The sequence below is a fragment of the Felis catus genome, chromosome X (assembly GCF_018350175.1).
Source record: "Felis catus isolate Fca126 chromosome X, F.catus_Fca126_mat1.0, whole genome shotgun sequence".
NCBI lineage: Eukaryota > Metazoa > Chordata > Mammalia > Carnivora > Felidae > Felis > Felis catus.
In genome coordinates, this window is record NC_058386.1 from 89,104,343 (window position 1) to 89,129,941 (window position 25,599).

At 46.2% G+C, this 25,599-nt stretch overlaps 1 protein-coding gene and 1 pseudogene across 1 annotated transcript; one reads left to right on the top strand and one right to left on the bottom strand.

Moving 5' to 3' along the window:
* The first annotated feature begins 17,069 nt into the window (after positions 1 to 17,069).
* LOC101094486 lies at positions 17,070 to 23,063 on the top strand (annotated as a pseudogene).
* KCNE5 (potassium voltage-gated channel subfamily E regulatory subunit 5) lies at positions 22,540 to 23,999 on the bottom strand. The gene has a single exon (XM_023249332.1). The coding sequence runs from the start codon at positions 23,861 to 23,863 to the stop codon at positions 23,450 to 23,452; it is 414 nt and encodes a 137-aa protein (XP_023105100.1). The 5' UTR covers positions 23,864 to 23,999; the 3' UTR covers positions 22,540 to 23,449.
* Positions 24,000 to 25,599: the final 1,600 nt, after the last annotated feature.

Sequence of the window (25,599 nt, forward strand, 5' to 3'; positions counted from 1 at the left end):
GAGCAAACTGTTAAGACTGCTACCTTGCTGCCACACATGAAACAAATTCCAGATGGATTAAAGATTTCAATTTTCACATGAAAACCTTGGAAAACAAAGAAAAAGAACAGTTTTAGAACCAGAGTGAGAGGAGCCTTCAAAAGCAAGATAGGAGGCTCAGAAGCCATCAACGGACAAATTGGACAACATAATCTAAAACTTTCTGTTAGAGCAAAAGACTCTGTAAAGATCCCACTGAGAGAAAATGGCTACAATAAAAGAAAACAGATGGGTAGCCTTATACTAGAAACAATTCCTAAAACTTTCTGTGAAAAGGACAACAATCCAAAGATTATGGCAAACAAATCATAGAAGTGAAAATACAGATAAGCATATGAGAAATAGATGATAGATAGATAGATACGCATAGGAGAAGTTTCAAACCTCATAGGTTGTCAAGCATAAGTGATGGGATGGGACTTCTTTTTACCCTTCAGAACATTTAAAAATATCGATAATAGGGGTGCCTGCGTGGCTCAGTCGGTTGAGCATCCGACTTCAGCTTAGGCCATGATCTCGAGGTTCATGGGTTCAAGCGCTGTTTCGGGCTCTGTGCTGACAGTTCAGAGCCTGGAGCCTGCTTCAGATTCTGTGTCTCTCTCTCTCTCTCTCTCTCTGCCCCTCCCCTGCTTACTCTCTCTCTCTCTCCCTCTAAAAATAAACACTAAAAATTTTTTTTTTAAATATATTGATAATATTCAGTCCTGACAAAACTATGGGGAAACAGCAACACTCTTAGCCTACCTCTAAGTAGAAGACTGAGTTGCTACAACCATTTTGGAAGGTCATCAGGTGGTAACTACCAAAAATCTAAGTACAAGCCTTTGATCTGGCAAGATCTCTTCTAGCAATGTATCCTAACATGTTATTTTTACCAGTGAGCAGAGGCCTATGCCTAAGAAGTTTCGCTACAGTTGGCAGTGTTAAAATAAATAGAGGAAAACAATCTGAAGGTCCATCAGAAGGGGAATAGTTGAGTGAGTTACAGGGCAGCCATATACTGGAATAATGAAACGCTGGAAGAAAGCATCAGTTATAGCTCTGTATCTGTTGGCCAGGAAAGTTGTTCTTGATGGATTATTGTTGTTGTTTTAAAAAGAGGCAGATGTATGGGGCTCCAGAGTGGCTCAGTTGGTTAAGTGTCCGACTTCAGCTCAGGTCATGATCTTGCAGTTCACGAGTTTGAGCCCCACGTCGGACTCTGTGCCAACAGCTGGGAGCCTGGAACCTATTTCAAGTTCTGTGTCTCCCTCCTTCTCTGCCCCTCCTCTTCTTGTTCTCTCCCTCTCTCTCAAAAAATAAATTAAAATATTAAAAAATAATTTAAAAAAGAGGTAGATTATTAGGGCACGTGGGTGGCTCAGTCAGTTGAACATCTGACTTCGGCTCAGGTCATGATCTCGCAATCCTTGAGTTTGAGCCCCGTATCGGGCCCTGTGCTGACAGCTCAGAGCCTGGAACCTGCTTCGGGTTCTGTGTCTCCCTCTCTCTCTGCCCCTCCCCCACTCACACTCTGTCTCTGTCTCTCTCAAAAATAAATAAAGATAAAAAATAATCTTTAAATAGGTGGGGGAAAGGGCCATACACCCACGTGCATAAATAACTACATTGAATAGAGCTCAGGGACGATCTGTCCACCCTCACAGATACTAGTCCCAGATCTTCCTCTGAATTCTACTCATTGCAGTTCATGAAATGTGTTTGAATAACAAGCTACAGTGGGATATTTATATGGTAAATGTGCCCTTGTCTCTCCAAGCAAAATGCTACCCTTCTGTCACAAGATTGTGATATCATGGCTATGCCGACATATTTATTAAAGGGATATGTGACAAGGCAGAAGTTTGCAAATAATCGAGAACAGTCTGCAGTTTAGGTGAGGTCTTCAAAGCTGAAGAAAGCCTGAATCAAAAAAACTTAGCCCGTGTGTGTGTGTGTGTGTGTGTGTGTGTGTGTGTGTGTGCGCGCGCGTGCGCGCAGGGCAGGGGGCTTAGTATATTCCTGGAGAAGACAACAAACTATTAACACTGGTTGTACTCCAGCAATTACAGAAGAAGGGGAAGCTTTTTGCCCAAGCAGATCTTTTAATTGATTGATGATCTAAAATAGCACAGAGTAACATGAAATTGAGAAAGGTGAGAAAGGAAGAGAACGCAAGGCAGAAACCAGCCAGAAAGAAAGAAGGGGTGGGGGCGAAAGAGAGAGAAGGAGATAGAGAAAGAGAAAGAAGGAAGGAAGGAAGGAAGGAAGGAAGGAAGGAAGGAAGGAAGGAAGGAAAAAAAAACAGGCAGGCAGTGCATGGGAGAGGGGGATGGGTTGCGGGAAGAGCTAGGCGCTGGGAGCTCATCGAAGCCCGGGGGGGGGGGGGGGGGGGGGTTCTAATCCCCATGCACCTGCGGCCAGCTGCCTGCAGTGACCTGGAGCGACCAGGGCTCCGCTAACGTGGAAGAAGCAGGAGCTCACGGAGTCATTTTCGGAAGCCGTACCTGAGGCGAGAAGAGCAAGCCTCTGGACACATGCAGATGGGAGTGGCTGCTGCAGAAAGCAAAGCAAAACAGCAGGCGGGGGAAGCCCTCTGAGACACCCCGCTGAAAGCTCGGGCTGTACCACATCCTGCTTCTGCACAGGCAAGGGCCACCCACCCTTTAAGCCATTAAGCTCAGATGCAGCAAGTACCTCTTGTCACAAGAAGGTGAGAATCTGGAGGAGGTGAGGAAGCACAGATGATCACAGAGCACAGGGCAGGAGCAGGGACCAGACAGGCCAGTTATCGCCATCCTGCAGCCAGCTGCACGCTGCCCTTTTTTCTTTTTCTTTTTTTTTTTTTTTTTTGGTAATTGAATGATAATTGACATACAATATTATATTCGTTTCAGGAGCACAACAGAGAGATTCGATATTTTCATCCATTATGAAATGATGACCAAGATACATCTAGTTACCATCGACACTATACAAAGTTAGTGCAATATTATTAACTGTATTCCTTATGCCTAACATTGAATCCCTGTGACTCATTGGTTGTATAACTTCAAGTTTGTACCTCTTAATCTCCTTTGCCTATTTCAGCCATTCCCCACCCCCCGCCCCGGCCCTCTCCACTGGCCATCACCAGTTTGTTCTGGTGTCTATGCCTTTGAAGGGGACTCGGTGGAAGGTTCCTCTCTCCACACCCTGTGGATGGACAGGCCAGGGAGCTGGGGATGGAAGGACCGCTACTGGGGAGAGGTAGAGGCCCACCTCTGGGAAGGAAAAGCGTGGAGCTGGAGACAGCCGGGAGCTGAGCCCTCTTATCCTGCCAGCCCTGACCATCCATGTTGAGGCCCTTCACCTAAGGAAAGAAGGGGAGCACCCAGGCTCCACACTCAAACCCCCAGCTCTGCCACTTGCTAATCGTGACCTTGGGCAAGCTACCTGACCTCTCTGGGATTCAGTGTCTTATTGGTAAATATTATCACCCCTCCCCCAGGGTATTGAAGAAGCAGGGAAGCAAAGAGAGAGAAAAAAAGAGATTGAAGATGATCATGTACATGAAGTATAGCGCCCGGGAAAACTTGAGTTCTCAATAAATCTTAGTTATTATTAGAACATTAATTAATGTGTCATTTGTGTACAGAGCCTTAGACCAGGTGCTGAGCTTTAATAGCTGCAGAGGCTCCTAGATTCCATCTCCTTCCACCATCTCCAACCCCTCCCCATTTCTCCTTCCTGCCCCCACCAGTGCCGGAACTAAAATTCTATCTTGCCTTGGAGTGTCTCCAGCTGTTTGCTCATTTTTCCACCAGCCCGCTGTGGGCCCCCCCACACACATTTCCTTGGGGGCGCACCTTCCCTTGGAGAGTTAAGCACCCGCTCACACACACCCCCCTCCAAGCCTCCTGTCTTCCAAGTTGCTAGGGAACCTAGGGAGAGTGGAAGGATTTTAGGTGGGGGGAGTCTTCAGCCCCAGACAGACACTCGGAGAGAACCGAGCAAGGACACACGGGGTCCTGCTTGGGAGGCCTTTTGAGGTGCTCTGCTGGAGGCAGCCAGCAAATAGCAAATGTTTAAGGTTGGGTTGTTTTTTTTTTTTTTCCGTCGAGGATCTGCAGTTGCTGGGTGTAACCCTAGCCTCCTTCCTCTGTGAAATGTGTGAATGTGCCATCGTCAAGCATTCCACATATCGATTCGCTCACATTTCACTGACTTGATCCCTCTCTGCCCCCATTAACCCCGTATAATGGGCACTTGCTGTTTCAAATCCAGGTCGACCCCCACAGATGGCCAAGTGTTGTAATGGTTAACCAGCCAGCCCAGCACTCTCCGTCTCTGTTCCCGAACCAGCTACTCTGTAGACGAAAATGTGGGGTGTAAGGAGGAAGCCAAGGATTATTTCTTTGAACCTTCACTTGTTTTGCCAAAGTATAAATATGATGCTGCAGAATATGTCCAAATGTTCCTAAAATAGACCCAGTGCTGAGGCTATGTTCATGCTGGGCCATTCCCAGAACTGGTCTCACTGTCCAACTTGAAGTCACTATCTGCGCAGAAGGTGGTGAGGAATTCTCACTTGATGTGGTGCTGAATAGTCAATCCTTCAAGATTAGGAAAGCTTCTTGATTTAGGAGACATTTGTTTCGGAAAGATCTCAGTTCCCTTTGGGGAATCTCTCCCCTCATATATCCTACCCTACTTCTCAGGCAGATTATAGCCATGGCAAGGATGTGTCTGCCCACGGACAGCCTGGACCACCCTGGGCAACCATAACTTTCCATATTTTCATTTGTTATCTCCAGGTTTCTCAAAGTGGACATGCTTCTTTAAATTACATTTAAAATAAAATAAAATAAAATAAAATAAAATAAAATAAATGAGATATTTAAAACAAAAAACAAAAAACAAAAAAAAGCTTATCAGCCACCCCGCTTGCCCTCATCAGCACCCACCATTGTGCCTTTAAATATTTTTATCTTTATGGGGTGCCTGGGTGGCTCAGTCGATTAAGCGTCTGACGCTTGATTTTGGCTCAGGTCATGATCTCATGGCTTGTGGGATGGAGCCCTGAGTCGGGCTATATGCTGACAGTGTGGAGCCTGCTTGGGATTCTCTCTCTCCCTCCCTGTATCTTTCAAACTAAATACATAAACATTGAAAATCTATCTATCTATCTATCTATATCTTTATTAAGTATGACTACAAAAGTTAAACACAATTGTTATAAATATGGAAAAGTTACGGAACCTAACCAATGAGAAACACAAGAGCCACACCTAAACTGAAGGACATTGCAAAAAATACCTGACAGGTACTCCTCAAAACTGCCAAAGCTATCAAAAACCAAGAAAGCTTGAGAAACTGTTACAGCCCAGAGGAGCCAAAAGACATATGATAACTAAATATAATGTGGAATCCTGGATGGCACCTTTAAACAGACAAACTAGTGGAAAAATTAGGGAAAGACTCATGAAATCTGAATAAAATGTGGACTTCAGTTAATAATAATGTGTCAATATCAGTTCATTAGTTGTGACAAATACACGATAGTGATGTAAGATGTTAACAATGGGTAGGGGTGGGGTGCCTGGGTGGCTCAGTCAGTTGGGTGTCCGACTCTAGATTTCTACTCAGGTCATGATCTCACTGTTTGTGGATTCGAGACCCATGTCGACTGGCACTGCGGAGTATCACTGACACTGTCACTGACAGTACAGAGCCTGCTTGGGATTGTCTCTCTCTCTCTCTCTCTCTTTGCCCCTCTCCCCCTTGTGTGTTCTCTCTCTCTCTGAAAATAAGTAAATAAAATTTTAAAAATAAATAAAATCTTTAAAAACATATATATATATATATATATGCATATATTCCAAAATAAAAGTTTATTTAAATCTTTTCAGAGTGACAAAAGGGGGTGGAGTGGTGATTGACCAGAATGGGCACAAGGGAACTTTCTGTGGCTATGCTAATGTTTGATGTCTTGAGAGAGACTTGGGTCATGCGGGTGTATGCATTTGTCACAGCCTGTTGAATCAGGCACTTAAGATTTGCTCAATTCATTGCATATAAATTTTATCACAGAAAGGAAAAAACTGTAAAGAAATATTGAAATCCAGTAAGTAATATGCATGCTGAAGTGTTTTTGGGAAAAGAGTACTGATATCAGCAACTTTTTTTGAGGTTAAAGTTAATATAAAATTCTTTAAAATATAAGCCGGATGGAAGGGTCGGAGAGAGGGATAGATAGTTGGAGAGATACGTGATAAAGCAAGTAAAGTAAAATGACAGAACCAAGGTGGTGAGAATATTGGTCTTTCTCTTTTTCTGTATGTTTAAATTTTTGTCATGATGAAATGTGGAGAAAAAATTGCAGACAGATATAAAGGAAAATTCTTATAATCCCCCATCCCAAGAATAACCACTGTTAATGCTCTTGTGTATTTCTCCACATATTTGTCTACTAAACTCATCTAATTGTTATATGGGATGCAACTGGACACATACAATTCTGCACTCATCTCCATTCAATCATTTCTCTTTTTTTAATTTTTTAATGTTTTAATTTGAGAAAGAGAGAGAGCACGAGCGGGGGAGGGGCAGAGAGAGAGGGAGACACAGGATCTGAAGCAGGCTCCAGGCTCTGAGCTGTCAGCACAGAACCTGACATGGGGCTCAAACTCATGAACCTTGAGATCATAACCTGAAGCGAAGTCAGATGCTTAACTGACAGAGCCACCCAGGCGCCCTTCTGTTCAATCATTTCTCTTGGGTGTTTTCCCATGGCATTCTCTTTAATATGACTGCATAATATTCTGTCTGGTGTTTATAGAATAATTAATTTTCTTTCCAAGGAAATTTGAGTTGGGCACAAGGGTTTTTTGTGTGGAGGTTTGTTTTTTACTATGACAAACTTTGAAGCGGTGGCTATCATCACACATATATCTGTGTAACTGTGTGATTATACCCGTGGTATAATTTGCTAGAAATGGAATTCCTGGGTGAAAAATATTGTGCCAATCTGCACTCCCACCACCATGGTATGAGAATGTTTAGGTCCCCACACCTTGACCAAGACTCATTATTCCTGATTTGTTTTAATTTTTGTAAATCTGAGAGGTGGAAATATATACATAATTGTTGTCTGTTTCGATTTTAATTTCTGCATTAGTGAGATGAACATCTTTTCTGTCTTTATGGCTCTTTGTAGTTCTGTTATTGCCTGCTCATTTTTTTGCCCATTTTCCTACTTTTTTTTAATTTCTGAGCACTGTTTATAGTATATATTGCAGATGTTTTATTTGTAACTTTCCCACAATATAGCTTTCAAAGTGTTTATGGTGGAAGTGTTTTTGCGTTTTCTTTGGTTTTGCCATCTTCCTGCTTTGTGTGTGGCTTTTGTCATCCTCCATGCCCTTTCTTTCACATTACAGCAGCCTTTTGAGGTAGGTAAGACAAGAGATGTGAAAAAGTCACAGTTGTCTCAGGGTCACACAGATAATGATGAAACACGGGACTTGAACCCGGTCTCTTCAGCCCTCGTCCAGTACCTTTTCCATTACCAAGAAAGGGCAGGGATGGTTACTTCCAGTTAAGAGAAGAGAGAACTTCTTTCTGCATATGCCTGTTGCCAATCCCTGCTGGCAGACAGTTCCATACTACAGTCATGGCTGCCAATCTCAACTGGGCCTTCCTGCTGCCCCGTGATCCTTTTGGTTTCCTGATTAGTTTGCTCAGAACCTCTTCTGCAACAAAAATTTCAAACATTCTTCACTTTTCTCGAACCTCTGGTCACCATCCCTCGCCTTCCCACTGTCTCATTTCACAGACAGAATAGAAATTATCAGCTGGGAATGCTCAACTGCCTGCCTAAATCATCTAACCAGGTACGTCCTGTCCAGTGCTCCCTCTCTCCTCCGGTCATGAAGGGAAGGGGAGGGGGTCCCATCCTTTGCCATTCATCCCAGGACCTGGCTCCAGCTATTAGCCCCTTCACTTTTCTGCATCCTCACCTTTTCCCTGCCTATTGACCCTCAGCATTGAAACATGCTCAAGCCTCTCCCTTCTTAAGAAGTAGAAACATACGGGGTACCTGGGTGGCTCAGTCGGTTAAGCTTCTGACAGGTCATGATCGCACAGTTCATGAGTTCAAGTCCTGCATCAGACTCTCTGCTGTCAGTGCAGAGCCCTCTTTGGATCCTCTGTCTCCCTCTGTCTCTGCCTCTCCCCCTCCCTCTCAAAAATAATTTTAAAACATTAAAAGAAATAGAAACAAACACAAACACCTGTCTTTGACCACAGGTCCTCCTCCGAGTTACTTCTTCTAACTATGCAACCAGAAAAGCCAAGACTCTGCCTTCGAATGGAAATCTCTGAGATGCTATGTGTGTGGTGCAAGGCCACTACAAACCTGCCTTGAAGGTAAGAGAAAAAAGATTGCTTGCAGTAGGGGAGACAAGGCTGGTCTGGGGGGAAATGGGGTTTTAGCTGAGCAGAGAGGAGACCGACTTGGGAGACTAGCCTGGCTAGTGGTCCCCTTCTGGCCCACTGGGCTAGGTCGAAGCTCCTCTGGTGAAAAGACTGGACAGAAAGCAACAGACTTGGAAACTACTTGCTGAGCGCCAAGGTTCAGGGGCTGATGGAACAATTCACCAGTGACTTTATGAGACTCTAGCCATAGGCGGGCCTAGCTTTGGGCCCCGATAACCCAGTGTGGAAGAGAATTAGAGAAAGGATGGTTACTCCAGCCTCAGCCCACAGCTCAGCTCTCCAGTGGCTCCTAGAGGAACACAGGTTCCTAGGACACCAACATGTTCCCAATGGCCACCCTCACCAACAATAGCAGATAAAGACAATGGGACCTGGAATAGAAAGAAAAGAACAGAGTAGTGAGTACAGCCAGCAGACTAGTTTATAGGCACACGGAAGGCATCACTTTGGGGGGATTCTCAGAAATAAGTAGGGAACTCTCCGAGGAGGCCAAATTCTGACCGGGAGCAGCTGAAGGATGGGGAAGTATACAAACCTTGAGCATAACTCTAAATGTGACTCAGAGTCACAGGTTGAAGGGGTTGGGAGGCCTTTGGGTCACAGGGCAGGGCCCAATCACCCAGAGAGTCGCCAAAGGCAGAACCCACATTACATTCAGAGGCTAGGGCTCTACCTCTCTGAAACATCTCTCTTCTTTCCCAAAGGATGACCAGCACATATTGAAGACAGGGCTCCAGCGGCCAGTGGATGGGGCCTCTCTGCTCCCTGAAGGAGTGAACACTAGAAGTACGCTCTGTCAGTGTATTTGGATTGGGTCTGGGCTTGGAGGAGAAACGCTGCTTTTCTATCGATAGGTAAGAGCAGGCTTGTTTCACCAAAGCTTGGGACTCCCTTCTGATCAGCCGACAGGGCTACATGGGAGACTTCCCTGAATCTCCAGAAACTGCTGGTCCCCACATCTCCCCCTCCAGGCATTGTGCTTGGATTCCAATTCTCTGCCAAAACGGTCTTCACTTAGGAAAGCTCTGGTCAGTGTCACCGGATGTGCACAGGCAGCAACTTCAGCCATAGGAAGAAGTCTTTCCAACTGGCAATCAGCTCTGACCCTGACCTAGATGAGAGAGCAGGAAAGGTTGTCACTGCAGCTGGACTCAAGGGAAAGGAGCAGAAGAACAAAGGCAAGGTAGATAAAGAACCAGGGGTGGGGTACAGAGGGAAAATGTAGAGGAGAAGCATAACATCCCTTCACGTGTTGGTTGCTTTTTGATAAAAGCCCCTAGAAGCCTACAGGTTGCTCAGACAGCACTTGTTCTCAGTGGCTCTATAAGATGGGCACTGACGTTAGTTTTGAGCCCAGCGTCTGGGCTTCATGAATGCCACTGTAGGCCTTGAGCACGAGCAGAATTTTCCATGGGGAAAGCATGTCTCTGATAAACTCCTGATCATGAACTAGAAGATCTCAACCACAAGTCTGCCTTTAGGTCACTATGCATCAAAATTTGAGGAGAAGAAGATGGTGGGAGAGATTTTTTTTTAATAAAAGCAACTTTCAAGGAATGATGTGAAGTCAACACAGATTTTAGAAAATTTTCTACAGCTCCTAGAGATACCAACCTGAACAACAAATACTTCTGACCTCTGAGTTCTTGCAAGATCATTAAACATATTCAGGAACCTGAAAGGAAAATTCACTAACATTTAGAATTTTAGCATTGCATGCATTCTTCCATATTCTCACTTAAAAATTTTTTGTTTAGGTTTATTTATTTATTTTGAGAGAGAGAGAGAATCCCCAGCAGGCTCAGCACTGTCAGCACAGAGCCCAAGGCGGGGCTCAAACTCACGAACTGGGAGATCATGTCCTGGGCCGAAACCAAGAGTTGGATGCTTAACCGACTGAGCCACCCAGATGCCCCCATATTCTCTTTTAAAAGGACATGATATTTGTGTGGGGTTTATGGAGGAGAGAGAGAGAGAGAGTTTCCCATCTTGCAAGTGGGCAAATCTCCCTGAACACCTAATGCCAAGATGTCTTCGGATTTCTTTGCTCCTTTGGGTGCTCAGAAAAACCAGGCCAGAGGATGGTCTGCAATAAGTCATTCATTTCCCCTCCAAAGTTCTGGTTTTCTACCCAGTCACTCACAGACAGAATTCACACAAGCTGTACCCATTTCACTGTACAAGAAGTAATGGGTTGAAGAGCCATCTATTTCAAACTGCTATAATTTGAGTTTAACCCCCACGACTTGACTCCAGTCTGAGGTGACCCCCAAAGGGCCTTCTACTGACAGCAGTTAGCAACTCCAGTCTGGTCATCCCTGATCTCAAAGACCCTGACAAGGCCGGATAGCAGAATTTCCTAGATACTCAAGATCACTGAACTAGGTTCATTGGCCTTTATTGAGCAACTAGTAACAATCGCTAATCGATGTGCCTTTTTACATGCATCTTCTCACTTATCTTACCCAGTTATTACCGGTAGGCCCTGTTATTACCATGAGGAAACTGAGGCTCCAGGAAGCTAAATCACTTACTCAAGGTCCCTCAGCAAGTAAGTGGCAGGACAGGAGTCTGATCTGTCTGCATGATCCAAGATGCTGCACCGACTCCTTCCAAAGCTTTATCATTCACTTTATTTCCAAGACTCTCAAAAGAAGTGTGTACCCTAGCTGCCTTCTGTTCCTACCGCCAAATCACTCCTTAACACTGTTCCCCACTGACCAGCCATCTGGAATGTGATCAGTGACAATCGTCAGCAAATCCAATGGCTCTTTCACAGCCCTTCAGTTGCAATATATCTGCAGGATCAGACACTCCCTCCTTAAAACTCTCCTCTCCTTTGGCCTCTGAGATTTCCCCCCATTTTCCTGTTACCTACCTGATCTCTTCTTCTCTGTCTCCTTCAGTGGATTCCTCTTACACCTTCCCCTTCCCCCCATAGATGCAGGTTTTCCTTAAGGCTCTGTCCTCAGCCTTGCCCCTACCCTCCTGGATTCAAGTATTATCCCTCTGTAGATGGAATGGCCTCTGAGAGAGGCAGCACAGCAGAATGGCGCCGACCCTAAAGTCAGTGTGCATGAGTTCCAATCTCCTCTCTGTCACATGCTAATAATTCTGTAGCCCTGTGTGCTCCTCTGTAAAATGAAGATTACTTGAGATCCGGTACGCAGTGCACTAGTCCAGTGCCTGACAAGTAGTAAGCCTCATGCAAATGTTTGCTATTATATAGTCTGGGCCCCCAGGCTCTAACTCCCACCTGTACTCCGGATCCACTGCAACTGGGTGCATTATATCTCCACCCTGAAGGTCGCTAAGAAACTCACCATGTCCACAATTGCCTCCATGTCTCCTTCATTTCTACCCGTGCAAGATCCCACTTTTTATTTAGTCATCTCTGTTGGGGATCGCCACTGTCCCAATCAGTATGCCATCCAAACCATCCTTTCCATTTCCCCATCGATATTCCATTGATTACACAGCTCTGCCAGTTCTTCCTTTTCAGATTCTCCCATCTGGGCTATGTAAATGTTCTGAAATTGATCATAGTGATGGTTGAACACCATGAAGGGAATAAATGCTGCTGAATTGCACACTTTAAAACAGATGAAATGGTAGATTCTCTTTCATGTGTATTTTACCACAGTAAATATATATATATATATATATATATATATATATATATATATCCACTTCCACAGCTACCACCATAGTCCGGGCCACTGGAATACCACTCGAGCCTCCTAAGTGGTCTTGGATGTTTCTACTTTTGCCTACCTCCAAAGGCACTGATCCCGTAGATATGAGGGTGGATCCTCGGAACATGCGCTATTAAGAAGCACCCCGCGGTGTGCTTCCTTAAGGTTTAGGAATCTCTGCCCACAGGAGGAAAATCATACTGCTTAGTCTGGCAAGATCTTTCATGTTTTCCTATAGTTGCTGTATATTGTGACCGAGGGTGCTAATAGGCCATGAACTACAGAGTAGGGATTAAGAAAACCCCCTGAACTTCAAGGAAAAAAAAAGCAAGAGGGAGAGAGAGAGGAAAGAAGGAAAGAGATAGCTCTGGATTTCGATCTTAGTTCAAATCCCAGTTCCCCCATTTACTAGCCATATGACCCAAAGGAAGTTGCTTAATGTGTCTGTTCACCAGTCTCCTTCTCTGCTGTTTTTGTAAAAACTAGTACTATGCTACTGTGAACTATGCTACTATGGCTGTGGAGATTGAATTAGGCAACATATGCCAAGTGCTTAGTGTTTGCAATACTTTAGTGTAAAAAAAAAAGTAATGGGTTTTCAGCTTAGGAAAAAAAAAGAAATGATGCATGTTAAAGACATAGTTTTTCAATAATAATTAAAGTTTTTTTCTCGGTGCTTAGCCCAGTGTGTGGTCCATATCGAGAGCTGAGTACATTTTTTGGGGTGTTGTTGTAATTGTTAAAATGATTATAGTTGGGGCTAGGATCAAGCACATGGTCAGAGAGCTTAACCTTGGCAAGGTGAAGGAGCATGTCTTCCTGAGAGTCGGAAGAGCTTGAGATGGCTGTGTGCAGATGGGTCAGATGGAAGCTGAAGAAGCTTCTGTCATTTGGCCTCAATCTTTTCAGTAATGAAGGAGGTGAAGTCATCTCCTGAGAATGAGGGGGAGGGCTGGGGCTGGGGGCTTGAGGAGAGGGCAGGAAGTTTGGAGCAGCTGCTGTAGGGAATGTGATAGGGAGTCAGCAAGCGAGGAATGAACGGATTGTTGAACAGCCAGAGGGGCCAGCTTAGGGTAGAGAGCATGCATTGGCAGTGAACCCAATGAGTAGAGTTTCTCCAACAAGCCAACCATGGAAACAGTCACCTTCAAGGGGTCACCCAGGGCTGCAGATTGGAAAGGCAGGAATCAGACAAAAGTCAGGGTGGTGAAAGATTCTAGGGTGGGCACAGAAGTAGTGGAAATGTCCATGAACCTGGGCTGAAAAAGAAGGCTCACTTATTCATTCAACAGATATTTAACTACCACATAATATGTAAATATCATGCAAGTCTCTGGCATGGGAGATGTTGTAAAAACCAGACACAAAATCCCTGCATTCAGCATATATCCACACAAAGACTTGCACACAAATGTTCATAGAAGCTTAGTTCATTCATTTCAAAAAACTGGAAAGAACCTGATATCCTTCAACAGGTGAATGGAAAAACAAACTTTGCCCTACAATTACTGAGTAATAATGAGAAACAAACTATTAATACATGCAACAACATAAGTGAGTGTATAAATCAGGAAGCTGAGTAAAGGAAATGCATACTGCATGATTACATTCATATAAAATTCTAGAAAATGCAAATTAGTCAATAGTGACAAAAAGCAGTTCATTGATTGGCTGGACCAGTAGGAAGAAGGCACAAAGAATCAAGGGAAGTTTTTGGTGGTGATGGATAGGTTCTGTTCGTTAACTTGATTTTGGTGATGATTTTACCGGTGTATATGTATGTCAAAATCAATCACATTATATATTTTAAGTGTGTGCACTTTTTAATGTTAGTTATACTCCCTCCAAAGTTATAAAAATACTCAAAAAATTTTATAATTGGCCTGAAAAAAATCCCTGCCTTCATGTAACCTACAGCCTAAATGGGAGAGACTGATAATAAACTAGTAAGTAAACAAACATGGTATTTTTAGACAGTGCTTCATACTGTGAGGTTAAAATAAACAAGGTAATGGGATAGAGAATAGGGTGGGGGCTGGGAGAAAGGAGCAACTATACATAGGATGGTCAAGGAAGGCCTCTGGGGAAATGGCATTTGAGCTGAGACTTGAATGATGAGAAGGAAACAGCCATGAGAAGATGTGGAGGAAGAACATTCCGTGCAGAGACACAGCACATGCAGAGGCTCCGAGGCAGGAATGAGCTTGATGTGTCCAAGGAACAGCAAAAAGATTACTGTAACTTGAGTTTAGTGAGCAAGACGGAAGGGTATCAGGAGATAAGGTTTAGAGAAGTCTTGTATACTATGGGAAGGAGTTGGGATTGTATTCTAATTGTGTGGGTAGGCCAATGGAGGGCCTTAGGTAGAGATGAGACACGATCCGCTTTGTGCTTTAACACTACTCTGGCTGTTGAGTGAAGAACTAACTGCAGGGGGTCAAGGGTAAAGGCAACAAGACCACTTAGAAAGTGTTATACTAATCCAGGTAAGAAACAATGTGGGTGTAGACTAGGGTGGTAGAAGTGGAGATCATGAGAAGTGGTTACATGCAGAATTCCTTTGGGAAGTACAGATGAAAGGACTTAGATCCTAAATTGAATGTGGAAGGGTGAGGGAAAATACAGAATCAGTATGACTCCTGTTTTAACCTAAGCAACTGGATAAATAATGGTAGTACCATTTACCAAAGCAAAACAAAACAAAACAAAACAAAAAAACAATGGGGAAGATTAATACAGCAAAGCCATAGACCACCAGGAACAAATCTGTAGTTGAACAAATTTGGTTTATGACTCATGGCAACAAGGGAGGTTTCATACCACAGGGAACCCTGGGTGTCTCAGTAAGAGGTGTTAGAAAACACTTATTATTGGATTGGAGCTTATCTTAGGTGACTTGGGGGAAGGTCCAAGGAAGTGAGGGTTTTCTCTGGATTGGATGCTATTCGGAAGGGACGGTAATTCTGTGACTGGGTATCTTGATAATACTTATCTAGAATGAAGGAAGACTGAAGCTATAAGGGGGAGAGAAGTATCAGCCACTCAAATTAGGTGGGAAAGGAGGATGTTTGGTATTTTTGAGTTTCACCACAACCTTGTTTTTGTCCGTACCTAGATAACACTACACAGTGGTCTTGTTTTGTCTCACTTCATCATGATCGCAGAGACATGTCTTGTCATTAAACTAATCTGATGTTGGCATTCTGGGAGATGTTTCATGTCTAACATGAGAATAACATGGCCAACCTATGAGCATCAGGCTAGCTTCTAAGCAATGACCAGTTACCAACAAATTTGGGTGGGGGGAGGGATTCAAAAAAACTCTGATTTGGATATGTTAACTTTGAGACAAGTTTGGACGCCCAAGTAGAGATGTTAAGTAGGCAGTCTGATATGCAAGTCCAGAGCTCAGAGTAGGGGATTCAGGAGTTAAAAAAATATATATTTGGGGATCAGCACTGTTAAGATGGTATTTATATACGAAGAAGATGTTTTGCATGTTGGAACTAGTCAACATCACCAAGGGAGAGAGAATAGATGGAGAAGAGAAGAGGTCCCAGGATAGAGCCCCGGGCAATTCAACAGCAGCAGGAAGCGGCAAAAGAGACTAAGAAGAAAACGACTGGTGAAGAAGGAGGGAAACCAAGAGATTGAGGAGTTAAGAAGTCAAAAGAAAGGTTCAAGAAATGAGCATTAAATGCTGCTGAGTAGGGGCACCTGGGTGGCTCAGCTGGTTCAGCCTCCGACTCTGGATCTCAGCTCAGGTTTGATCTCTGGGTCATGAGTTCAAGCTACGAATTGGGCTCCATACTGGGTGTGGCATCTACTTTAAAAAAATGCTGCTGAGTAGTCATAGAAATAAGAACTGGGAATTGGCAACATGCCGGTCATTAGTGACCATGACAAAGCCGTTTCGTTGCTGCAGTGTACGTGACAACCTGCTGCAGTGGATTGGGGCAAGATTGGAAGCTACCATTACCGAACCTTTACCATGAACCAGACACTATGTAAGCTACACAATCTCCACCACAACCCCAGGAGGTAGGTGCTATTTCTTACATCCATTTTACAGAGGGGGGAAAGGAGGCTCAGAGAAGGTTAAGCAACGTTCCTCACGCTACCCAGGTAGTCTGGCTCTAGAGCCCATGTCGTATGCACTACACTATTCTGCATTAGTGGATGATGGAGAATGTGAAAAGGTGGGAGCTCTTGAACTGACCAGTCCTTGAACTTGCTACAGGGAAAGCCCATACTTCTGAGGGATGGTGCCAATTACTTAGGGCATGAGATGGAGACTAACCCAGCTGATTCCAGAGCAACCTGCTCCAAGTAGGACTTCTCATTTGTCTATGGCCAGAGTTGGGGACAGATGTATAGAAAAGATGGCATGAAAATGATAGGAATTCCATCCTTACAAGCCCTCAGGGACTCTGTCCTACTATTTCTTCCATCATTCTTTTCAAACATTCCTTTCCAGTGTCCTGTTTGTTAAGTTAGCCTTCCAATAGACAGAGGTCTAACTTGGGAGCAGGCCAAGGGCTTCTCTCCCTTTCTGCCCATCCCAGTTACTCCTATCCCCATCCCACCCTCCACCCTAGGAAATTCCCATGGAAATTCAGGTGCCCTTCTAGATGGCTGAAGGTTGAATCTTCCAAATACCTCCAGAAGTAGTGGGGATAAATTAAAAAAAGCCAAAGTGCTGTTCTTGAGCTTACGACAATTGTGGGACTGCCAGAGAGGCCTTACCTATCTCAGATTTGGGAGTCTAGGACAAGCCCCTTTTCATACCTTTCACCCTCACAAGTGTCTGAAAGCCACCATTAATGATGCATTTCCCCCTTTTTTCATGGCAACTTGGAAATGGTCAGCTGCTTCAAGATGAAGTTGAACATCCCTTTCCCAGACCCTGGCTGCCAGGAACTCAAGTTGACAATGAACACAAACTTCCTACATTGTATGAGAAGTGCATGCCCGCTGACAATCTGGGTGGAGAATGGAAGGGTTACATGGTCCTAATCAGTGGTAGGGATGACAAACGAGGTTTCCCCATAAAGCAGGGTGTCTAACCCCATGGCCATGTCCATCCGCTACTGGGAAAAGGGCATCCCTGTTACACACCAAGGAGGACTGGAGGAAGAAGGCACAAATCTACGTGGGGTTGAATCGTGGGTGCTAATCTCAGCATTCTCATCTTGGTTATTATAAAAATAAAAGGAGGAGACGGATATTCCTGGACTCACTGATACTACTGTGCCTCATTGCCAGGGGCTCCACAAATCTAGCAGAATCCACAAACTTTTAAATCTAAAGAAGATAATGGTCCACCAATATGTTGTAAGAAAGCCCCTAAACAAAGAAGCTATGAACCCTAGGACTGAAATGTGCAAAATGTGCAAGATTTAACGTTTTGGGACCTCACATGTCCTACAACACAGATGTCACTATACTACTCTGAAGAGACAGCATACTTAGCAGGGGAAGGAAGAGGCTACAGAATATACTAAGCTTTTGGCCAAGGGAATGAAAGAGGCTAAAGAAAAATGACAGGAACAGATTGCCAAGAGATGGGGGCTATCCTCTTGGAGAGCTCCTTCCCCTGAGATTGGGGCCAGTCGAAATGGAGATTTTCTAAGAGTAACAAATAAGATCGGACCTCAAAACAGATGATTCTTGGGGCACTTGGGTGGCTCAGTTGGTTAGGTGTCTGGCTCTTGATTTTGACTCAGGTCATGATCTCATGGTGATTTGTGGGTTCGAGCCCCACGTCAGGCTCTGTGCTGACAGCACAGAGCCTACGTGGGGTTTTCTCTTTCTCCCTCTCATTCTCTCTCTCTGCCCCTCCCCACCTTGTGCTCTCTCTCTCTCTTTCTCTCTCTCAAAATAAATAAGCATTTAAAAATAGATGATTCTTTGGATCATCACTGAGATGAATAGCAGATTAGACGTAAATGAATATCATTAGCCCTTGGCAGCAGGGAAGGAACAGTTTTGGAGGATTGGCATGGCAAGTGATGATGACACTTGGAACAGGAAGGGACAATATAAGATAAATACCAGTCCCATAGTTTTGCCAAGGGCTGGTCCTGACCACAGTGCCCCCAGAGGAGCTGTGCGTGAGAAAAGGAGTGAAATTAGCATGCCTCTTGTCTCCATTCTTTCTCTTCCAGGCCTGCTGGAGCTGCAACCCCTCCCTGCTAGATCACACTGAGATCCTAGAAGAGCCAAAGGGAGGCCCCCTGTTTCCTCAGGGACCTGAGGTATTTTCATGAATGGACATCTTGTGGGTCAGGTATGTGGGAATTCAGCAAATTCACAGTGGAAGCCACCTAGTGGCTCCCTACTGACCACCCTAGTCTTCCCCAGGGTTCTGAGAGCATCTGGCAGTAAGAGGAGGATGTGACTTGAGACGCCGTGGGAAGTACCGTATAGCCCTCCCCCAAGCACCTTCTGCAACACACATAAACATTTCAAGATATTGCCCTTTTCCGATTTCACCAAAATCCACAACTAGGGATTCTTTCCTTGGGCTTCACCTTTATCTTGTCCTGAGTGATCTATTATAAAATCTTTTTTTAATGTCTACTTATTTTGAGAGAGACGCAGAGAGAGTGCAAGAGCAGGGGAGGGACAGAGAGAAGAGAGAGAGAGAATCCCAAGCAGGCTCTGCACTGTCAGCATGGAGCCTGATGGGGGCTCGAACCCATGAACTGGGAAATAATGACCTGAGCCGAAGTCGGACGCTTACTGGACTGAGCCACTCAGGTGCCCCTACCTTATGTATATTTTACCACAATTTTTAAAAAATGTAACTGAGGTATCTCCCTGTCTGCTGTGAGTGTATTCTCTTCAGAGGAAGAGGCCCAGGCCACAGTTTTTACCAAGACCCTGCCCTCCATCAAAACACAGCTGATTGAGGGACTGGTGGGGTCACCTAGGACCTAAGTGTGCAAAGTTCAGTGTCTCGGTATGCCATGTGTCCTGCAACATGAATATGGGTGTACTATTCTGAAGAAACAGTGTACTAAGAAAAATAAGGAAGAGGCTAAAGAAAGAATATGCCAAACATTTGGCCAAGAGAAAGAGGTCATAGACAAACACCAGGGACAAATTGCCAAAACACAGAGGCTGCCTTCTCTGAGAGTTTGGTATGCCTCATGTACTATGCTCTGAGGTCTAGCACAGAAGGAAGAGTTGCTTTAATCACTTTGTCTTCCTGCATAGGCTGTAGGTTTTGGTAAGTAACAATAGGGGTTGAAAAGTGACTTCTCATCCAGCTTCTTCTCCCAAAGCCACTTTGATAGGTGATTCAAGTTCACCTAGGGTTGGCCATTGACCACCATAACCCATTCACCCTGGTGGTCCTCAGTCATGCTCCCTTACCTTCATAGAACATTCTAGATTGCTCTTCCTCCTAGCTCCCTCATGAAGCCTGTGATTCCTTCCCCTCCTTCTCTTCTCTTCTGCCCTCTCTCAGTCCTTGACCTGTTGTCTTCGAAGTCTACATTCCAGTCTTGGTGGAACCCTGAAAACACACAGTATTAATTGTCGAATTTTTTTTAAAGAGGGCACTGTGGGCCTATGAGTAAAGGGAATGAATAGGATGGGGAGACAGTTATGCACAGATCCCTAGTCATCCAAGATTCTGAGAATGGGGGAGATCAGCTCAGAAATCTAGGAACCAGTGGCCAAGTCCCTACAATCCTCTTCTTTAAGCAATAAGAGCAGACTGTACATGGTGGAGCATTTTCTCTCCCCTGCCCCACCTTCCACCCACACAACTATCCAAAGGCACTGCCCCAAGGAAGGAAAGGGAAAATATAAACTTAACACCTTATGCTTCGATAGCTGTTATAGGTCTAGCTTTTTCCCATACATGATCTTACTTGATCCTCAAATCCCCACAGCTGTGGAGACAAGCCCAGGAAGGTTAAGCAGCTCTTTCTGAGAAACGAAGCCATCTAATTGGCAAAGACAGGGCTGGACCTCAGTCCTTCTGATTCTGGTCCTGTGCTCTCCACCACACTGTGGGGCATTTGCTTTAGCCGTCAGGCAAGATAGTTTGGAAAGCTGCCCAGTCCCTTTTCTCTTTGCTGGTACAAATCATGTGCAGATGCTTGCTTTCCAAAAGAGATGGCAAATTGAAAAGGAGAAGATGGTAACTACAAACTAATGAAAGACCCCATTTATATCCCTGTAGAAAAGTCAATCAGTAGACAACACAGAACTATGTGCATAATGGAAGAAAAGTTTCTGTTTATTTTTGCGCTGTCAATGAGCACTTCCAGACATTGGAACTCAAAACATCTCCTAGTCGTGCTCTGTTGGAAGCCTCGAGCTACAATTAAGAAAGCATGGGTCTTTTTCTTCATTATTGTTATGGAGCAACGATCTGACCTGACCTAAAACAGGATCTGCTTACACAGAAGAAATAGACTTGCCGGGTGGGTTGATAAAAGAACTCACTCCAATTTATTAGAATCACATTCAGGAGAAGGCTAACATTTTCCCAACTTGTACAGTCAGCTCAGGCTATTCAGGTTGTCCTTTCTGCCAAGCCCTGGCTGTCCTTTCTTCTATCTTTTGCCGACCACAATATGATCCCTTCCATGCTGTTGACACCCCCATTAGCCGGTAGAGATTCGAGTGCCCAGGCTTCTGGGAAACTTTACTCTCTGGGACACAGTCTCAACCCTGAATGTATTTGGAAAAAGTGACTGGACAGTAGAGCAAATCGCTCTCCCCGGGCCAGGTCACTTTTCTCACTGGGAGAGTTCTGTCACTCCTCTTGCTACGTGTTCTTCACAGGTACTGTAATCATCATTTAAAAAAATAATATTTTTAAAAACAGAAATATTTTTGCAGTGGGATTTGTTTGCCCACAGCTGGCAATTAATGTTAATTATGGGCATCGGCCCAGTGGTTCCCAGCTTCCTTTATATATAAATCTTGGCAAGATGTTTAATGTCTATGAAAAATGGTACCGATTTGTCAACACCTAGCCAGTGATTACGCTGCATTGTCAGAACAACCTTGTGTCCCCATTTATGCAAGAAAAATGACGGTCATGGTTGTACTTGAAATATATGGCTGGGGATTGTTCCTCTCACATGCCCCTAGCATAGCTGGGTATCTGTGCCCTCCCTGTACATCCCACCCTGGCCGCCATGATGGCTCTCACAGCATCCCCTCTCTTCTTGTCATTGTCTTGGACTTCTGCCTAACCCCTGGCCCCCACCTGCACAGCCTTAACGCTGAAACAAAACTAGAGATCAGCCAATTGGGCAACGCCAATCTATCTTCAAGGAGTGGATCCTGAAAATGAAAGTAAGTTCATTTAACTTATTAATAGCTCCAGTAAAATACCAGATGGGCTACAAGGTCAAAACCAATGCCTTGAATGAGGTTTATGTACTATCAACTCATTTAAGTGCCCCATAATATGCGTGCCTTGCTGTCACAGAAACCAGCTGTGTTTAAACAAGTTGGCTTGATGCTAAAAGGTGATTTTTATCTGTGATGAAACCCAAACAGCCACCATCAGTATAAGCATTTAAGCCCTAAGCAGGCAAGTTCTGATCACTTCTTGAGACAAGGAGAATAAACCAATAAACATGCACCTGTAGCTTTACCCATCATTGGCTAAGATGGTTTAGTTGAAGCATTGTCCCTCTGACTTGAGATGTACACCATTTGATGGATTTTTCTCTTTTAATAAGCCACATGATTAAGACTTACAAAGGTGGAAGGGCACCTGGGTGGCTGAGTCGGTTAAGTTCCCGACTTCGGCTCAGGTCATGATCTCACGGTCTGTGAGTTCAAGCCCCGCGTTGGGCTCTGTGCTGACAGCTCGGAGCCTGGAACCTGCTTCAGATTCTGTCTCCCTCTCTCTCTGCCCATCCCCTGTTCATGCTCTGTCTCAAAAATAAATAAACATTACATTTTTTTAAAAAAGACTTACAAAGGTGGCTTCTAAAACTTACCTTTGATAATAGTTAATAGGGATGGGTATGAAAAGACTTTTTTAAGTGTATCCTGAAAAACTACTTAAGTGGGAAACCCTTAGCACCGTGATATTTCAAAGTGGTTCAGAATTAAAGGGGGGGGGGGGGAAAGAAGAAAGCAGTTACAACTTTTGAAATAGCTGAAAAAAAAAATAAAACCCATTTAACCATATCAACCTTTTCTTCACCCACAATCACATCTGTGGTATTGGAATTGAATATATAGATCTAAATATTGCAACAATCCAACCCTCAAATCTAAACATCATTTTCAAAAGCATAAAAGATTCCTTTTCTGTATAGTACTGGGTCTCAAGGCTGGGATCGTTGAGAGAAGAGTCTTAGGCTATTGCTTAAACAACCTTTATTACCTGCCTCTGATATTCCCCAGGTTACAGGGGCGGGAAACGTCTGAGCCTCCTGTTCCATACATGAAGCAGGACAGCTGCCATGGCAACTGAATCGATACAGGGGAGGCATTTGGAGGTATGGAGGTGACACACCCAGGGACGGTTACCCACACCAGAAGATGGCCACGCTGCTAAAAATCAGGCCAGTTACTTTTGGGATGACAGCGGGATGCAAGAAAGGCATACAGTTGGGGTCATAGATCTTCCCCTCCCCTTGCAGCTTCCCTCCCCCCTTCAGTCCCCATGAAGTCCATTCTAGCCCACAGACTGGTCCTAGTGTCCTGCTAGCTCCCTGCTGCAAGAGGGAGGGAGGGGAAAGATGTCTGGGGTCTCTTCATTTTTCTTTGTCTCGGTCCCTAAGGCAACAGGAAGCTGGAACCGCCGCGGCCCGCCTGGCAGCGAGGGCAAGCCCGCTGGCTCCGTGGAGTGAGCAGTCCCTGGCAGCCGCTGGAGAAGCTTAGACGGCCCAGAGTTCTGATAGACTTCACTGCTTCACTTCAATGCCAAGTGCTGGACGTGTTGGATTCAGTTCCCAGGGGGCTGGAGCATGGTGTCAGGGCTGTCTGAAGACAAGAGAGCAGAGGCAGTTTAGTGCAGTTGGGTGTGCGGGGTAGGGGTGTAGGCATGGGGTGGCCGGGTGGGAGGGTTAAGAGGGAAAAAGCGGTCTGGAGGGTGGGTAGGGTGATGCTCCTTCCAGGGCCTGTCAGACGAGGTCTGCGGGCCTCTCCCCGTCTGGGCCTCAGGTGAGGCGGCGCCTGGAAGGGGAGGAAAGGAGAAGGCGGGCGCCGCGCCCGGGGACGCGGGAGACCAGGAGGGCGCGCGCGCGCGAGCAAGCGGGGCCGCGCTTCTAGACCCCCTCGGCGCCCTGGGCCGGGGCGGGCGGCGCCCCGGGGGCAAGCTGGCGGCGGCCCTGGGCCGGCGAGCCGGCCGCAGTCTCGGCGTCGGCGGCGGCCCACTCGTGCGCCGCGCAGGCCTGGGCCGGCTCGTCCTTGGCCTCGACGAGCTTGCGGGAGCGGGTGTAGGCCAGGATGAGGCCCCCGGCCAGGCAGGCGTAGAAGATCATGATGAGCAGGATGTAGAGATAGGCGTCGTCGCCCTTGGCGCTGGTCGCCTCGCGGCCCACGAACGGGTCGGGCCCGACCCCCATACCCATGCTCGGGCCGGGGCCGGCGCCCAGGCCGCTGGCGTTGCCCCGGTGGTGCAGCTCGAGCAGCAGGCGGCTGAGGAGGGTGCGCAGCCGCTGGCTCTCGCTGCAGTTCATGGCTGTCGGGGAGTGACACGGCGGCTCCAGGACGCTGCTGACCTTTCCCCCCTGGGCGAGGGGAAGCGAGCGGGAGGCGGCGGCACCCGGGCTCCCGGGCGGGCAGTGGCTGGGGGCGCGGGCCGCGCGGGCCTCCTTATCCCCTCACCCCCGCCCTCCTCCCCTTCCCCACCACGCCCCCTCCGGCCCGAGGCCGCCTCTTCCCAGGCTCCGGCTGTCTCGGCGCTCTGGGGAAAGGGGACAGCTGGTGGGGGGAGGAGAAGGGGACAAGGGAGGGGGCGAGGCCCGGAGAAGCGCGGAGGGGCGGGGGCGCGGAATTCGCGAGGCCCCATGTGGCAGAGGCTGGCGGGGCGGCTTGCTGGGGCCAAGCTTGGACCCTGGGCTGCGGAAGAGAATTCCTTCCAAGTTCTGGCCACCTGCCCTGCAGGCCCGGCTTTGGCCCAGAGACAGCATCTGGCCCCCCAAGGCAAGCCATGCCCCAGGGTTCCGTCAGCTCTGCCGCAACGGGGGCAGGCCAGACGGCTCCCGCGCATCTGATGGCGCCTGCTCCCATAGACCAGGACCTTGGCCTATCTTTCCAGCCCTAATTCCGTCCCCCGCGCCCGGAGGAGAGAGCGTGTTATTCTGAAGATGCTCAGGATGGATTTGGTGACTGAAGCAGAGGACGACCCCTTGGCCTTCCAGAAAGGTTTCTGACAATATAGGAGCCTCCTTGGAAGTATCCCTGCTCTGACCTCCTATCACGTGTTTAGAGAGGCCTATACATCTTAGCATGTGACTATACGATCCATGATATGACCCTGTTTCCCTCTGGCAAGCCCTCTTCCCAGAAATGAAACCAAGCTCTTCCATTAAAAGGAACACAGACCCTAAGAAGGCCCATTGACTAAACTCTCTAGACGTCTCAGGATCTGAAAAGTGCAAGTTCTAGAAAATATGTGCACCTGCCGCCTCTACATCCAGTTAGGTCGGCACCCAGCCCCATGCCTCCCCAGGGCTTGGTAACAGGTCTAGGCCCTGCGGGCTTGTGGGGCAGCCATATTTTCCCCAGAGGGTATTTTCTTTTAGGGGAAAACAAGGCACTAAGACGAATGATCAGACCACAGTATGTTAAACTACAAAAGGTCTGGGCTTCACAAAAGAAGCATGCTCAAAGGATTAATTTGTAGGCAGTGAGTAGAAAAACACAGGAGGTAGTGCTGATCAGATCTGGTTGTCCAGTGAGAATAGAATGAATGAAAAAAAGGATATGCCCTTATGCACACCTTGAAAATCAAGCTGCCCACTCAAGACCTTTCGGTCCAGGGACCATTCAGTCTGCAGGAGCCACGGGTTTAAAAAGGAAGGTTTAAAAGAGAGAGAGAGAGTGAGAGTTTTCGTGTGCCTCTGCCCCAGCCACCCTTCAGGGATTGCAGTCTTCTGTGTGTTGGGGTGAGGTTGGCACCCAGGGCACTACATCCAGGGTCTCAAACAGAGCCGTTCTTACCAGCTTCTGCAGGACTCAGAAACATTCCATGTGGCCCTGACCACTGACTCCCTCCTAACCACCTTGCCTCAGTGTCCTCACCTCAGAGTGGCTGAGGGAACAATTGTTAAAGGGATTTGGCATGACTAATGCCAGAGGACATACCTAGCAAATTCTCAAAACAGTATCAACCTAGGGACAGGACTGATAAGCTGACAGACTCCTCTTATCTGTTACATCATGCCCAGAAATGTCTAGGGTTGGGGGGTAG

What these genes read in the sequence shown, in the direction of transcription:
- KCNE5 (XM_023249332.1), bottom strand. Translation starts at nt 23,863, where the DNA reads ATGAACTGCAGCGAGAGCCAGCGGCTGCGCACCCTCCTCAGCCGCCTG.